The sequence below is a fragment of the Falco naumanni genome, chromosome 4, assembly GCF_017639655.2.
Source record: "Falco naumanni isolate bFalNau1 chromosome 4, bFalNau1.pat, whole genome shotgun sequence".
In the NCBI taxonomy this organism is placed as follows: domain Eukaryota; kingdom Metazoa; phylum Chordata; class Aves; order Falconiformes; family Falconidae; genus Falco; species Falco naumanni.
In genome coordinates this window covers 61795300-61812682 of record NC_054057.1, presented here as the reverse complement: position 1 = coordinate 61812682, position 17383 = coordinate 61795300, and the positions used below count along the sequence as shown (strand labels likewise).

Below are 17383 nucleotides of genomic sequence, written 5' to 3'. Positions count from 1 at the left end.
CGGGGCCGCAGCGCCCGCCGCTCCAGGCGTTCCTAGGTGGGCGGGGCTGGTGGTGCGGTGACCTACGAAGGGGGCGCAACCTGCTGCTGAATGGGCGGGGCTAACGGCAGTGGGCGGGGCCAATCCGAGGCTGCGGCGGGGTCGGCGCATGCGCAGAGCGCCCCGCCATCCCCGCGCGGCCGGGGAGGACTGACGTCAGTCCTCCTGGCGGCGGGCGGAGCGCGGTGCACGCCGGGAAGCCGCCGCCCAAGATGGCGGCAGGATTGAAAAGTTGTTGGTGGTGCTGAGGCGGCTGTGGGTGGGTCGCGACTGGGAGTGGGAGCTGGGTTGGTCTATGGCTGCTGCCGGCCAGTGAGATCGAGCTACTGGGCCCCGCCGCGCACACAGGCCGGGCGAGCACGGCAGCTGCGGGGATGCCCCGGGGGGGGCCGGGGCCGCCGCCGCCGGAGACATGGAGGAGGAGGGCAAGAAAGGCAAGAAGGTGAGTATGGGCCGTCACCGGGCCTCCTAGCTGCTCTGGAGGTGCAGGGTAGCTGGCGGGCCCTGCCGTGCCCCTGGCAGAGGGGGTCCTCTCTCACCTCCGGGCCTGGGGTGCTGCATCATCCCCTGGGCTGGGGCTGTTTGGGCTCCCTTTGGCGCTGGACTTGTGGCTGGCCTTGTCCTGGAGCTCTCGCAGGGGTAGCTGGACCCTCTCTTGGCTTCTTGATCCTTGTTCCCTCCCTGTGGTGGTTCCAGGTGTGGCCCTGTCTGAGCCAAGCACCTCCCTGTGTTTGTGACTGCTGTGGGGGCTGGGGCCTTGCTTCCTGCTAAAATTCTCGGTGTGGTGGTGGGCTTAGGGGGGAGCGCTGCTGTGGGTCAGCTGCCTTCCAGGCATGCTCTGTCTTCAACCACAGTATGGGTTGGCTCCCACCACTCTGCTGGTGCCTTGATACCAGTCAGGGGCTGATTTACCCTTCTGCTTTTCTCCCCAGTCTATAAATGAGGCAAATAATCAATGAAGCACCTTAAAATGAATTCTGTAGTAGTGCTGGGCTGTTGTCTGCTGAGAATGGTGCTAAACTGGGCATGCTATACACACATGCATCTGGTTTATGTATTTATATGCATATATTCAGTCAGCTATAGTCAGGACTGCAGCACTGTAAGTGCCTCAAAGGTCAGCAAGCTCTGTCTGTGTTGACTGCAAACAGGCTGCTCTACTTTCTCATGTTTAAACGTATTTTTATGTTGTGTGGAGGAGGTGAAGCTGGAGCTGGGGACTGAGGCTGGGACACTTGCTAAGAGTGGTGCTCCCTGAGCTGGGGGTGGGTTGGCTCTTTGCAAAAGAAACAACCCTTTCCTTGCTTTGATGACATAACTGGGGGGAAACAAGCTATTTTTAGTCGGTTTTGGGGGTACTTGCAGTAACGGTGATCTCAGAAGGTGGCAGCAGAGTCTCCTGCTGAAACTGGTTTGAAACGAACAGAATACACACAGAATGAGAAATATTGAATGGTTGGTTTTTTTCTGAAGTTACTGTACAGGCTTCCCACAGAGCCAGATCTGGGAAGTAAAACCACTGACTGTCCCTTTGCGATGTCTGGTGAACCACGTGTGGTGCAGCAGGATCAGCAGCACAGGTGGAAAGAGAAGTTACTCATCAGGATATGTTGTCTTCCTCCTTTCAAGAAGAAACAACTCCAGGTGCTTGTTCCTGGGGCCGTGGATAATTCTAGAGTAACTTTATAGATGTATGCAAATGCCCCTTCGTGGTAGGGAGTGACTGCAGGGCTAGAAGTGTGCGCAACTCAAATACGTAGACAAGATGTGATATGTTGTAGGAACGGAATCATTTCTTGTCTGCTGAAAAATGTTTCTCTGCTATTTTGGAAAAACCTGGGAGATTTTGCCTTGCAAAATGGTGCTTTCCAGAAGAGCTGTTTACTTGTGTGGCCGGGGTGGCAGGAGAAGAGAGCGTTGTTGTACTGGCTGGTGTAACCTGGGACTGTGTTAGTGTGAGAAGAGGCAGCTAACTCTTGTACCTGTGGATCCTCGGGCTGGCTGAGGTGTCAGGGTGAGATGGCCCAGTTCAGTCTTCTGCTGGGAGCAGGCTGCCCTCTGGAGTACTGAGTAGCTCCAAGGATGGAAAATTAGCAGTCTATCTGGGCAACCTGCTCTATGTTCACCCTCACGGTGAAGAAAGCTGTTGAGTTTTTTTCTTTCTATGAACAGGATTTGCAGTGTTCCTGTTCCTTCATGTTCTGTCACTGTGAAGACTCTGTATTCCTCTTTCCTCCTGCACCAGATCCTTGTACACACTGATCTGATCCCTCCCCGACCTCCTCTTCTCCAGGCTGGATGATCCCACCTCTCCCAGCCTCTCATTGTGTGATGGATACTCATGGCCCTTTCTGGGCCAGCTCTCACATGTTCCAGTCTCTCCTGTACTGGTGACCCCAGACCTGGCCGCTCCAGTCCCCCTGATCTGCTTCTTTGCTGCGTTGTCGGTGATCCCAATGGACAAGGAACATGCAGAGACCTGCAGGAGTGGGGCTGCAGCTGAGGAACTCTGTGTTGCCCAGGGATAGCATCTCCTGGGCCAAGCCACGGGCTTGCAGTACTTTCTCAGTGTAATTTTCCATCATAGTGGCAGTTAGTTAACCCTTGAAGCAGATGCCTGTGGCTCTTTTGAGTTTGGACTACTATCAAACGCAGTTAATTTGGCTGCAGAGGTGGGCTTATTCATCTCCTGTGCCACAGCAGTTCCCAGCTGCAGGGGAAAACTCTTTGTGTCTTTTATATGCTGTGGATCATTCCAGAAGGCAGGTCCTGGTCCTCTGCCAGTGGCATTATGGGCTGAAATGGGGCAACTGAGTTTAATGCTGCTCTGAAGGTGTCTTAGGGCAGGTTTGGTCAGGACTAGGGAGAAAATCCCAGCCTTGCTTTGGGGCTGACTGCAGCTTTAGACAAAGCATGTACTTGTTAAAGTGGAGCCCTGGAAATCCTGCCAGGAACTTGTCTTCCTTAGCTTTTGCCTCTGGTGGCTCATGCCAGTGAGGTTATCCCAAGCGGAATACAGCAGTGGTGGGATGGAGCGTGTCCAGCCAGCTTTTGGCTGTGGTTGCGAGAGCTGTGTCTCAGACAGGTTTGGGGCAAAACACACATTTCTCTCTGATATTGTGAGGAAGGATGGATCGACTTGGAGGATGTTGGCTCCGGCTGTGCCATGAGGCCATGCGGCTTCCTCAGCACTTGCTGCTGCAGTCAGCTGGGCTGTGGGAACCTGCCTGGGGCTGGAAGAGCAGCTGGTCTCATGCTTGGGAGCCTCAGGCGAGGATGGATGTTCCTGGCATGCCCCTTCCTGGAAAGAGAAGGGATGGAGGGAGGATGAAGGCAGATTTCTTGGCTGCCCTGTTGTTATTTGCCTGTAGAGAGGCTTTTCCTGCTGGCCTGTGTTGCAGGAAACATCTCAGATCTGTGCAATGGCTGCCAGGCTGCTGCAGGTGATGCAGTGTGAAATCCTTGCATGGTTTTCCTGAAGTAATTCTCTGTGGGCGGTATCAGATGTTTGCATAAAATTCCTGACTCTTCCATCTCGGGTATGCCCTAGATCTCTGATGCTGGCTCACTTCGCCTGTTCCCAGGCCTCTTACAGCAGCTGCCTCTGCAATTGCCAGATCTTCCTCGTAAAACTGATCTGTATCTGTGGTACTGAATTCTTTGTGGTTTAAAATGCTGGTTAATATTGAGGATATTGGCCAGTCCAGCAATTCCTTCTTGTGCAGATCATTGCAAAATGTCTGCCAAAACTGAGCTTGTAACTCCAAAGTGTGCTTCGCTCCACACCAGAGGCCTTGGGCAGCAGGGTCGGGTTCTGCGCTGGTATGTGTGGAGGTGAATGGAAAGCCGAGAAGCTTCTCAGGGGCAGCGAGGTGGTTATTAAATAGCTGAGACAGAGCTGGGTCTTGAAGTTGGGTGGCACAGGGCGAGCATCTAGCCTTAACATAAAAAATACAGAGGGGCTGAGCTTGAAGTCACAGTTTTGTGGGAGTTTCTGCTTGCAGGACAAATCACTTGAGCTTCTTTCGTTATCCTGAATATCTAGCTTGTTCTTGTCTGGAATAACCGCTGGGCTTTGACAAGCCCTGCACCCATGTTCCTGTTTGAGGCTGTTGCTGCAGGAATGGTTCTTCCATGACTTCACTTATTTAGGCCACTCGAGTGAATGCAGCATCTGTATTTTTAGCTTCCTGGGAGGTTTTTAGGCTAACGAAAGCACCCATGAGTACTTGGATCCTGTGGTGCTTTGCATGCAGAGCCTAGATCTGTACTCCCAGCTAAGGCAAGCCACGTGGAGATTGTTCCTGTAGGCTGCCCATCACCCATTGCTCTCTGCTAGTCTGAGACTTGATGCAGCAGCCCTGACCTGATCCCCAGTCCTTTTGGGATGAGTAAGTTAGGCAGGCTGTGACTGTGATAAAGCTCTAGCTGCCATGGTCTGGCACAGTGGCTGCTTGCTTGCTTCACACCTTGTGCTGAAGCCTGGCTGCAGAAGGTTATGACAATGGGTGTTTAGTCCCTGTCTCTATCTCTGCGCCTGTGCAGGAGCCTGAGCTGTAATATGGAAAGCTTTATCCAGAATAACTGCAGAGTCCACAGTCCCAGCAGGTGTCGAGCACTGCTACCTTCTCTGCTCCTGACATGTCCCTTGTCCCCAGCTGATGTGACCTGAGAAAACACAACAGAAGCTGCCCAGGCTCTGCCCCGGTGGTGGGTAACTGGGGGAGCATGAGGAAACCAGAGGGCTGGGTTTTGGTTGCTGGAAGGGCTTGGCAGGGTAAGGCCAGCTGCCCTCGTCCCTTGCCATGGTGCAGTTTGGTGTGCTGGCACTGGGGGACAGCTCAGCAGCAACTGTTGCCTCTTCCAGCATGGTGCTGGTGTGGGGGTGCCTGCAGGTCTTAAAACAGGAGCCTGGCTTCTGAGCTTCTCTCACTGACAGGTCTAGCTTGAAGTGTTTGTGCTGATTAAAATGATGCAGTTTAAAATACATCTGGAATCCAGCTGTGAGAGATCTTCTGGACACTGCCTCTCCCCTCTTGCCAAGGCTCAAGGTGCACCAAGCTCCCAAAGTAGAGGCATATGGGTAGTGAATTGCTGGTCAAGGCACTGCCCTTCCGGCTCTGTGCTTTAATCCACATGCCCGGGCACTTTGGCTGCCACCATGAAGCTGGTGAGCTCAGCCAGAACAGCACTTCTGAGGCTGTCTTTGGCTCTCCTGCCCAGAGGGCAGTCTCAGGTCTTCCTCTGTAGCTAGAACATCATTTGCCATGTACCTTAGCTGACATTTCCAGCCAACAGACTTGTCTGAAATGGCTAATATTGGATCTGTCTGCTGCACTGCTTTGTGTGAGCCAAGTGGGGCTCATGTAGGTGAGAACAACCAAAGATCTGGATACAGTAATTTGACATCCTCCAGTTTTCCACTCCTTATCCTGTTAAACTTTAATGGTTGCAGTTACAAACCCCAGTGCTGTTTCATACGAAGCTTGGGAAAACTCCCAAGTGCAACTCATCATTTCCCTAATTGCATTTAAAATCTCTGCCTGTGTTCAGCAGCTCAATAAAGACTAAATTTGGCGTTCCTGCTCCCTCTGAAGGGGTGGCCTCTGGGTTGGGAAACGGGCTTTTCATTTTGAGAGCTGTCTCATGATCTAAGTCTTCCTGGGGAAGCCAGCAGACCTGCTAGACTGGGTTTTAGCAGCTGCTCTGCTTTGAACTGCTGGTGCCTGGCTTGCTGTGGGGCGCGGGGCTCAGCGGGACAGTCCTGTCCTTGCTCTTCTTGGCTGCTTTTGGCCTCTTCCCAGTTAAAAGCAGGGAGCTGCTCATTTTCTCAGTGCTTCCTCCTGCCCCTGGAAGAGGCCAAAAATCTTCTGGAATACGAGGAGCAGAGGCTGAATGGAAGTGTGATCATCCTGGGTTTCAGCTTGGAGCCCAGAGTGGGGTTAATGTGGGGTAAAATCTGACTGCAGGGGGCAAAGGGGCAGGAGAGATGGGGCTTTGGCACTGGCATCTAACAGAGCAAGGCTCGTGCCCTGCTCTGGGTGGTGGCGTCTTCCTCTTGTTGCTGCTGAATCTTGGCCTGAAAGTTTGGATGGTTCTGGTGGACCTCATGGTGCCACACAGCTGTACTTGTCCAACTTGCAGCAAGGAGCAATTTTAAAAATTACTTAAACCAAGCTTAATTGTGCTTCTTGAGTGAGGCCTGTGAAAGCCGAGACTTGCCCAGCTGAAGTCCAGTGTGAGTCTGTCTCCTTGTAGGATGTGGGGGTTTTCAGTCTCGTTGGTGCCCTTTTTGGAGACCTTCTACCTTGTCTGGAGCAAAGTGAGGACCTGTGGTGTCAGGAGAGACTGGAGGACTCTGGAAAAAAACGTGTTGGTGTTGCTCTGCAGTGTGGAGCTTTGCTCCCACCTCTCCTAGGGTCTGGGATGCTGTTGGGGAGTTCCCCTTGTGTGGTGGGTGACCTCTTCCTGCTCTGGGGCCTCAGCTGCTGGAGGTGGTGGCAGCTGTGGCATAGAACATCTTCAGCAGCCCCTCTCCTGGTTAGGTCTACACCTCCTGGCTGGACGGCCAAGAGCGGCTGTAGATGAGCAGCTGTGGGTGTAGGTGGGTTTGGAGCACACCTCACGGTGCTTCCTCAGGAGGAGCGTGTCCTGAGGGCCAGGGTGCTATGGGAGAGCTTTGTGGCAGGGCTGTTCTTAATGCACTGGTCATATCCAGGTGACCTTGGGATTCATGGGAGGTGGGATCATCCTGCATGCCCAACAGTCATGTGGCTATGATGGTGTGCTGCTGCTCCAGGCCTCGGTGGGCTGGAGAGGAAGCACAATGTCTCAGACATGGTGCATGTCCTCAAAATGGGGATACTGGAAGCTTGAGAGGCCACTTGAGCTTGGTTGAACACAGGATGCCTGGCATTTTTGTGGCTGAGGGCAGTGGCCTGTGGTGGTGAGGGTGCTGGGAGGGGCAGCCCCATTTCCCTCTGCCCCAGCTCCTGCTTTGTCTTGCCCTTGGCACTTGCTCCAGGGCTCATCTTCTGCCTGCCTGGCTTCCTGCGCTGTCAGGCTTATGCTGTGGTAGGAGCAGGACAGCTCTTTCCTCTAGGGAGCCACTAGATAAGTGGGTCTGCTGTCGGGGCTGTGGTCAGCCTCAGGATGAGGGAGGCTGTTCCTAAAACCAGTGAGGGCCATCAGCAGGCACTGGCACAGTGGCTGGGAACAGGGATGTCTTCCCAGTTTGCTTCTCTTATCAGATTGGGGATGTACTGGGCCTGTGCCATGTCTGTAGCTGACCTTTGAGGTTCACGTGCTGCTCTGCACCCTGTCCTGTGGCAGGTTCTCCATGGTGTGCTGTTGGGCAGCAGCCTGTCTCACTTCCCCCCACTTGAACTGGGAGAGGCGGTGGGCAGGTCATATCTATCAGTGTGATATAAATACACCTACCACGCTGATTTGCAGGTGTCTGCATGTGGCATCTCCTTGGGCCTGCTGCTGAAGGAGGCTTGGTCAGAGTTGCACAGCTCCTTTGAGCCTGTGGTCACCCCTACCTTCAACACCTTCTGGCTTTCCTACTCTTCCCCTGTCCCCATACAATGGGCAGATCAGACCCTGCTGTTGGGGTGGTGATTCCAAGAAATGTGGTGCCTTCCTGGGTGAAAGCAGGCGAGAGTCTGCTGAGTATGTGAGGTGGGCAGTGTGTTGTCTGTCTTGCTCTGGGTACTGCTCAGGCTCTGCCTCTGCCCAGCTGTTTGGCTTCAGAAAACCTGAAATATTCTGTTCTTCTCGGTGCTACCCTTGCATAAAGTTTTCTGTTAATACTGCCACCTCAGTAGTGTCCCTTTTCCAGACAGGTTTCTGGGGTGTGATGTCCACCCCACCATGAAGACAGACTTTCTGACCCTGAGTGGCTCTGCCTTGGCAGGAGCTAACAGCTCCTCCTCAGTTTTCCTGTGCATCCTTGTGTCCTCCTCGGTGCCAGCTGGCACCAGGATATGAATAGCGGCGGTGACTGGAGGAGAGTTCCCTGAGATGGGAGGCACTGGGGAGGACAAAGCTCTGCTTCAGAGTTGCAGCAGTATCCTGACTTCCAGCTATAGGAAACACCTTCCAGCTGGCCGTGGCCTGTGTAATCAGGTGCCCTGTATTGGCTGCTCTGGCTCCCAGCAGCTCCTGGGGGTGTGTTTGGTTTGTATTTGCCTTCACCTGCAAGGATGTATGGAAATACTTGCCCAAACAGAGCACCAGCAGGGCAGTGAGGCATCTCCTCCAAGGCTGGGGAGGTGCCTCTTCTGAAAGCTCTGGCTGATGCTCACATGCAGCTTAAATGCATTATCTTCCCCTGGGTGGTGGTGGGAGGCAGAGGGAATGTCCTGGCTGCTGCTTCTTGCTACCCAGGTGTGTCTACCCCTGCTGCTTTCCACCTCCATGCATGTCCTGGTTGTGGCTCCTATGGGTTTTGAGGATGGAGCAGCATGAGGGTGTCAGGCTGGTGGGACCATCTCTTTGGGGAGCTCATCCACGGCAAGCGATGGCTGTGGCCTGGGGCTGGGGAATGAGAGGGGTCATTTATTTCCAGTTAAGGCTTCACAGTCATGGAAGCTAATGGTCCCACTTCGGACATTCAGCCTTCAGTAACCTTCACTGGACACCAAACTGCTGCTTTGCTGCTGAGGCCAGCATGGGAAAGGACAGGTCCTGCAGCAGAGCTTAATGTAACCCAGATTTTTCCTGGGTTTGCATGCCTGTGTTGAAATAGTTTTGCTGTTGTGGGTTTTGCTCGGTACAAAATAACTCTACCATGTAATTGGGTAAATACTTGCTTTGCTGTTTGGTTAGAGAATGGCAGACAAAGCTGAAGCTTCCTAAAACTGCATTGTTCACACAAGATGCTGGCTGAAGTAATGATACCAGCTTTCAAAAGTGTACTCCATAAAACTTGCCATGACGGAAGCCCTGACCCAAGACAAGTCTGGTTCCAGCCCCAAATAAAACAGTGAGGTATCCCTGACCCCACAGCCCCCATTAGCTGTGTTTTGAAGAGCAACACCTAATACTCTGCGTTTGAGCATCTGTCTTCCTTTTTTGTGTGTAACATCCAGAAAGCAGATAATGTTTTCTGTTTCAGAGGTGCAGCCTGTTTCTGTGCTGGTGAAAGCCTGAAGCCACACAAGAGTAGTGCTCCGGGATGAGATGGCATCTGTCTGGCCCACACATCTCCTTGAACTTGAGCAGTTTCTGTATTTCCAGCAGGCTGCCTCATTGCATGGGGACTCAGCAGGCTGGCTGAGCTGGCAGACACAAAGCTCTGCCCTGTGGTGTAGAGGAGTGAAGGCAGGTTAATTAGCATTGATAATATGCAGCTGTGGGCTGGCTTCAGGGGTGGCGGGTTGATTGATGTAGGTAAGGTGCAGGTGTGGCTGGTTAAGGGGTTGGGCAGTCAGTGAAGAGAGGAGGAAGAAGCAGTGAGGAGTGAGTGGGCCCTGGATGAGGCGAAGCCAGCAGAAGGACTGGTATGAAGAGTGTGATGGTATGAGACAGTAAAAGACCTTGTTGCAGCTTGATAGTTTGGAGAGTGCTGTGACACTGTGGGACGTATTTCAGTCTGAGGCTCATCTCTGTGGACCTATAGCAGGCTGCAGAGCCTGGTTCTCCAGGGGTGCAACCAGGAAGCCCCCAGGCTTGCTGTAGGACCACCAGGATGACAAGTCTTGAAGCAGTGACGTAGTAAAGGGTTAATGACTCACTCCTCAGTGGTGGCTCTTCTGCAGAGCTCTAATCCTTTCTCCAGCCTGTGGCATACTGCTCCCAGGACAGCCTTTCCTTCTCGCACAGGCTTAATCCCCATTTATTTTGCTTTTCACAAAGCTGAATCACCCTTCAGTGCCTTTTGATTCTTTCACCCTAGGATTTAGTTGCGGGGGGTGGGGGTGGGGTGTGTGTGGAGTCAATCACAGAAGAGTGTGCTCTGCAGAGCCTAAGAGTTTAATGTGGCTCCAGAGCTGGGCAGGGGGTGTGTGTGTAAGGAGGGGTGACACAGGTCTTGTCATGCTCTCAGTGATCACAGTGAAGTGCTCTCCTCATACTGACTAGACATGAAAATAAGCGCAACCTTGTACCTCATGATGCTCTGCCACTAAATCCTTGTAGGTAGTAAGAACACACTTGTAGGGGATCCAGGTGGGTTGGCATTGCTGGGAAGCTTCAGAAGCCTCAAGCCCTGTGTTCAGCAAAGGTCTTCAGGACTCACTTAAGCTCAGCCCGTGGTAGGTGCTAAAAATACAGCAGCAAATGCTGCTTTGTAGGAAGGTGTGCTGCTACCTGGGGAGCAGTTGCCAGGACTGGGTTTCAGCTGGAGTTTGCTGGAAGCCAAGCCACATCTGGCTGATAACTGGAAAGTTTTCCTTGGCCTGTTTTAGGTTTGGGTGCTGACACTGCAATGGCAGCTGTGGTTCATGGTGCCCAATGCATTCGCATCTGCCTGAGGTCTTGTGTTCTAGTGCTGCTGGTAGCCACTGATGGCTTCTCCAATGGTATCTCCTGTTAATTCTCTGGATTGTGCCCTTACAGACACCTGTGGTAGTTGTCCTGTGACCCGTGCAGGTATTTTCTAGCCAAAGTTAAGGTGGAAACAAGATGCTCTTTGTAGCAGTAAGCATCCTGACAGCTCTGTGTGACTGAAGCATTGCTGAAAGTCAATGAATATAGAGCAGAACAGGAGCAACCTTCTCTGTAGCCAGTACACCTGGCAAAGGTGAGCATTTGATGCTTAACTCAGCATCCATTTGAGTTTCTCTTGCTGTTAGAATCCTAGAATGGTTTGAAGGGACTTAAATGCCATCTAGTCCAACCCCCTGTCATGACCAGGGACATCTTCAACTAGATTAAGTTGCTCAGAGCCCTGTCCAGCCTGACCTTGATTGTTTCCAGGGATGAGGCATCTACCACTGCTCTGGGCAGCCTGTGCCAGTGCCTTACCACCTTCATCATAAAAAAAATTAAAATTCTTCCTTATGTCCAATCTAGATCTACCCTCTTTTAGTTTAAAACCGTTATTCCTTGTCCTGTCACTACAAACCCTGCTAAAATGTCTGCCCCTGTCTGTCTTATCACAGAATCCTAGAACAGCTTGGGTTGGAAGGGACGTTAAAGATTATCTAGTTCCAGGCCCCCTGCCACGCACAGGGCCCCCTTCCCCCAGCCCCAGTGGCTCCCAGCCCCGTCCAGCCTGGCCTTGGGCACTGCCAGGGCTGGGGCACCCACAGCTGCTCTGGGCAGCCCGTGCCGGCGCCTCGCCGCCCTCACAGGGAAGGATTTCTCCCTCAGCTCTGATCTCCATCTGCCCTCTCTCAGCGCAAAGCCGTTCCCCCTTGTCCTGGCGCTGCAGGCCCTTGGGAAAAGCCCCTCCCCAGCTTCCTCGCCGGCCCCTTTGGGTGCTGGAAGGTGCTCCAGGCTCTCCAGGAGCCTTCCCTTCTCCGGGCTGAACAGCCCCAGCGCTCCCAGCGCAGCTGCACAGCAGAGGGGCTCCAGCCCTCTGATCATTAGGTTTTGGGTGACTTTGTTCCACTTTCTTCTTTCCAAAGAAGCTTCATGATCCTCACCTCAGAGTCTGAGAATTCTACCTGGTTATTGTGTGTTTCCATGCCATGCTGTACCTGTGTCCCAGGCAGCACCTCCAGCAGGGAAACACAAGCTTCTGACTGAGGAAGTAGATCTCAGTGAGCAGCTTGGCACTGGCAGCTGTTAGAGAGGCGATGACAGGCAGACAACATTGCAAGATGTGCTGCGGACACGGTCCATGCGGCTTGGCAAATCCCCTCTGTGAATCTGGCAGAGCTCTGGAACCATTCAACGAGGTGAGCCAGAAATGGGACTTTAATCAGGATACTCAGATGAGGGACTTGGGTGGTCTGGTTGTAGAGCTTGTGTACCTGTTTCTGATGGGAGATGAAAGAACGGGAGTCAAACGCTGCACTTTGCTTTATAAACAGCTTATTTCTCCAGCCTGAGGTGCACAGCATGGGGCTGCCCTTTCCTCCTCTCCAGAAGCTGGGTGACTCCATGCTGATGGGACCAGCACAGACACTAGTGAAGGACTTCACAGGGAGCCTGACACATGGATTTTTTAACTCATTTCACATTCTTGATCTCAAACTACAGCTGCTTCCTGTCTTAATCTTGCATTTAACACATTAAGGCTTCCCCAGGGGCAAGGTAGGATAACCAAAATTCACCACATCAGTTCCATTGGTACTTCCAAGGGAAGATGAGCTTTTGTAAAATTATTGTAGCAGCACTGGCCATCCTGATGTCACTGTCTTACAGTGCCTTAAGTGCAGGTAAAAGCAGAACTAGGGGATGAAATAAATGGGATTAATTATGCTCTGTAGCGTAAGGGGAGCTTGTGTGATTTCCTTAACGCAGATCTTGGTTCTGGGTGGTTGAACTGGGCAAAATGGGAGGTCAGGGTCTGACCTGAAGTGGGCTGGAGGCAGCTGCTGTCTCAGGTGGGTCAGCCCGGGTATTCCCAGGACAGAGAGCACTGTAAATTAAAAAAAAAAAAAAAACCACCAAAAAACAAACCACCAAAAAAAACCCCCACAACCCTGAAATAAATGAACTTTGGCAGGGAAGCAATGAAATGATTTATGGAAACCAATGGAACTGCCAAGCTAATTGCTGAAACCAGAGTATGCAGAGCCTAAGGGTCGGGGCCTGCTTGACCTGCCTGTGGGCTGTGCGTAATGAGAGCTTGTACTTATCCCCTCTGCAACTGAATTCCTCTGGGCAGGAATACCGATGGTAAAAGGAATCCTAAATGGCTGGTTTCTCAAAGTCTTGGCAAAATTTTAAGTAAATAAATATCTCAAGCGGTTGGCTCCTAACAGAGGAAATGTCAGGAGCCAGGCTGAGCGAAATTGTAGGTGTTGGACTCTGCCCATAGCCGGCTCAGGACCTTGCTGTCTTATGCATGTGCCAGAGGTCGGGAAGCCTTGTCCTGCCTGAACCATCAGCATCCTTCAGGTATTGCCTCACCTCAGCCAGAGACAGCTGATTGATGCTGCCTCTCCAGAGGGGAACTGCAGCGGATGCAGTTGCAGAGAATTTTTGGGTCAGGTAGCTGCAGCTGAGCCAGGCAAGGACTTCTTGCTCTGGCTTCTCACTTCCATCTCCCTGCTTCTCATCCTACAGCCTGCGTGGGTCCCTACTGAGTCTGTCAAGCTTTCTTTTACCATAAAAACCCTCGTGAGTTTTGGTCTGTGCTGGCTTGCTTTGCTTCCTAACTTGGCTCTTGCCATTACATGTGCAGGTATGCTGCTGTATCAGAGGGCGATGAGCACCGGAGAGGGTGGGCTGGGGCACTACCCCTTTGCCTTGTCACCTACCCTCCAGAAGTGTATGCTCATGTCCCTGAGAGCTGTTGTCTTGCAACATGGCTTCTGTCTACTTAATTTCAAAACAGCTTTGGGAGTTTGTTCTAGTAGCACTTTCTGTATCTGTGCTCAGTGGATAGCTAAATCCACATGGGGCGTGCACGGGAGCCTGGCCTGGTGAGGACACAGGGAATATCTGGTAAGCCCAGGTCTTTAAAAGAGAGATCAGAGACTTCTTGAAATGTCTCTGCAAATTTAGTTTAACTTGCATAAAATTCTGCTCTACTTTATCCTGGTTTACTGACTTTGGTACTGTTCAGAAGAGATACTTAACAGCAATGTTTTCCATGAAGTCCTTCAGGTTCTTTGCTTAGCCTCAGTGAGCTGGTCTCTGTCTGCAGATTTGGTCACCAGCATTTTAATAGGCTTCCCTGTCTCCCAAAGTACTTTCCTGTTTACCTAGCCAGACACATAATAACAAACCCTTTCTGTGCTGATGCAGTAAAAGTTTGCCAAGCAGACTTGTCTTAACTGAAGCAAACATAGTAAGCTCTAAAAACCAATGTGGAAAGTCACTTCATGCCACTAGATATGGACAGTGGGCTAAGTGAACTTCAGTGCTTCCCCACTTTTGTTTTGTAACCTTCTTAAGTTAGTAAAATAAGTAATTTTTTTCATTGAAAAGAGGAAATGCCCACCTTTCCTGGTTTAATTTGAGGTGTGAAGCTTCTTTTGAGAGCAGCGTGCACAAGAGGCAGAAAATGTGGAAAATCTCTGGAGCCTGGCTGAGCTGACGTGAAGAGCTGGCAGTGGTGGGATGCTGCCTTCATGACCCACCATCCCAATGGGACTGTGGGGTCGTGCCTGTCACTGAGTCTTCGGAGGAGGAGCAGGACTTGAAGCACTCAGCAGTGGGCTGGAAGGAGATGATCCAGTCCCCTTCTTGCACTGGGAGGGTAATTACTGAACAACATTTCTCTGATGTTGCTGGCAGGGATTGAAGGGACCCCACTGTTACAGTAGACCTAGGGGCTCACTTCCCAAAGCATGCTTCCTGCGATCTCTCCTTAGGAGTGTTTTCCAACCACCGATTACTCATGTTGCTCTTGAGTGGGAGTGCTCAGGGCTCCACATCCCTTTCTTGCAGGAATCAAAAGCTGAGGCCTCATTAGCACTGTGCTAGAGGGGTTCATTAGTAATATTGTCAGGGTATCAGCATAGCTCAGGGCTGCCTGCACAGAGCAGGAAGGGCTTTAGGGCAACATCGGTTTGTACACAGCACGGAGAGAGCCAAAGACTTGTCTTCTGCTGAGGCGTTGTGAAGACCTGGGTGCAGCTGTGGCGAGCTGAGAGAAGCAGACCTGCGGCTGCCTGGGGTGAGACCTAGTGCTGGAAGGAGGTGTTTGAGGGTGAGGGACACCAGCATGTAGCACAAGCCAGGCAGTAGCTGCTGATGGAGGTCAGGAGCTGAACACAACAAATGTGGTTTGTGTTTCTCTAGGAAATCCCACTACTGTCAGAGACCCCTTTTTTAAGCTCTTGTATGTGTTGGTAGGTGTGTAGCTTGGGAAGTGTGGTGTGCTGGTTGAATGGAGCCCTAGACAGGAGGAGCTTGAGGACCTGGTTGCAATTCTGAGCCTTCAGCCTTGGTAGTCACCTGAGATGACTTGACCTGGTCTGGCAGCTTGGTGCTGCTTGAAGAGTAAGGTCTCATCCTTTTCCTCTACCCCACACCGGGTGTGACAGCGTGCTGGGCTGTTAGGGATGGGTCTGATAGGCACGTTTCTGTGGATTTTCCTATTAAAGAAGATGACAGAGCTGGTAAAGCCAGGAGCTGTAGTGGTATGAGTGTGGTGTGGTGACCAAAAGCTTTGGTGGAGAGGAAGGTGCCAGACTGAAGATAAGCCTGCTCTGGGTGTTGCAGGAGATGCTGGGATGGCTGGGCTAGTGTGGGGACTGTATTCCATATCTCTTTTAAAAACTGGTGCTGCTTTGAGAAGTGATTAATCTTGCAGCGTAGTGGCTTCAAATACAGTCAAGCTTGGCAGGGTATGCCACCCTGCGTGGTCTGGGTAGTCTGGCTGGGCAGAAAGGGCTGGTCCATATTAAGAAGACAAGGAAGAACTTAACCAGTAAAAGCTGCATTTGCCAAGTCTTCCTCAAAGATGCCACAAAGTCTTCAGTCTCTGGCATGAAAGAAGGAAGGCTGAGGTGCCTCCCTGTGGGTAAAAGCTTTTTGTTGTTTACTGCTGAAAAAAATGCAACCTGTCAGAACAATGCTTGCTTCCATCCAAGGGAGACGAGCAGTCTGCCTTGGCTCTGACGGGAGTGCCTGGCTGTGTGGGTCCAGACAGGCTGCAAGCTGCTTTTTGGAAGACTTTCAATAAAGCTGGAGTTGCCCTTGAAGCTGGAACAGTGATGACTTAGGGGAGCAGCTCTGCCCTTGGGGAGCTGGCTGTCATCTCAGGAGATGTTCCTTGCAGGACCTGCCTGGGACTAGTGCTCGATTACAATAGGGAAACCAGTGCCACTGCATAGTCAGCTGGCTTTGTTCATGGAAAACACTGGCTGAGAGGTCTTTGTGCACAGGAGGTTGGCTTTGGGAGGAGGAGATAGTTTTAGGGTGTCTTAAAATATCTTGGAAAGTCATCCCTGAGCTATGCTGATGCAAACCAGGGTTGCCCCATGTGACTCCTCTATTCCTCTGCGTTGTAAATCATGATTCCGTGTGGTATTGGGTTTGGGGTGTGCTGGGGCTCCCCAGGGACACTCTGAATTCCCTATGTCTTCAATAGGACTAAAAGGACAGATATCCTGAGCTGGGATCTGGAGAACTTGTTCTTGAGTGGGCTGCCCAAATTAACAGTCTCTAGATACCTGTGTATCTTCAGCAAAAGCTATTAACTCGCCACCCTTCAGCTGCACAGCTTAAGGCAGCAGCCAAGCAGGGAGAGGATACACTGAGCACCTCTGTGGGTTTCCTTGAGCAGCTCTGGTATGGAAAAGCAGCTCAGGGATCTCTTCCTGCAGCTGGCTCCCTGGCTGCTGGCAGCATCAGTCCATTGGCTTCCACACCTGGGTGAGCAGCCCTTCTAAACCCTCTTTAGTGGTGTCTGACTGCAGAGGAGATTTTTGCTGTGTGGGAGCATCAATCACTTTTCCTCTGAGGACTCCTGAAGGAGCTGGTGTCACTCTGCATCCTCTGTTTTTATGGGAAGGAGTCCCTTTGTGTCCCTAGTGCTGTGTGCAGTCTGTGTCCTGAGAAGGAAAGAAGGGCTTGAAGGCCCATCAGCTGCAAACAGTGTTCCTAATGCAGATGGTTTGGCTCCTTGGACTCATGAAAATGAATAGCAGCATATCTCAGAGAACAGGCTAAAACAAACCAGGCCTTATTTCTTACTACCAGAAATCTCCCCAGATCCTTTATCTTCTAGACAAAAACCTGTCAGGTGGTCTACACCAAGTCGATGCAAAGGGTATTTCCCTGTGAAACAATCCTCAGCAGCCAGCCATAAACTACATGATTGCAGGTCTGGGTGTTTCATGTTTCTTCTTTCAGTATGCAAAGAATAGGAATAATCTGCTGAAAACTGGAACTAAAGTGGCTATGGGGGAGCTTTGACATTCCTATGGCTGCTGCGCCATTCCCTTCTCCAGCTCTTGGGTCTTTGGCCTTGGAGTGGTTGGTGTTCTCAAGTGCTTTTGTGCACTGCATTGAGGTTCAGCGGTCTTTTGGTTAATCAAGAGTGGTGTGGGTTTTGTAGACTATGCAAGGGTAAAGTTTGTGTCAAACACCGTTGAGCTTTGGGATAAATAGGTTACCTGCTTTTAGATGCTGGGACATGCGTGTGTTTTGCCAGTGTAGCTCAGGGAAGATCTTTGCAGGCTGTGTGTTGATGTGGATGCTGTTTGCAGCCATACAGCCCTTACTGTCCTGCCTGGTGATGTCAGTCCTGTGATCCTCGCTCTCAAAGCTT

The 17383-nt window shown here is 51.6% G+C and overlaps 1 protein-coding gene across 1 annotated transcript in view; it reads left to right on the top strand.

The window, feature by feature from the left end:
- Positions 1-219: 219 nt before the first annotated feature.
- CCM2 (CCM2 scaffold protein) overlaps positions 220-17383 on the top strand; it is a 38813-nt gene continuing 21649 nt past the window's right edge. Inside the window, exon 1 of the mRNA XM_040592004.1 lies at positions 220-481. Within this exon, the coding sequence (XP_040447938.1) occupies positions 452-481 (30 nt within the window). The 5' untranslated portion in view covers positions 220-451. The remainder of the gene's footprint in view (positions 482-17383) is intronic.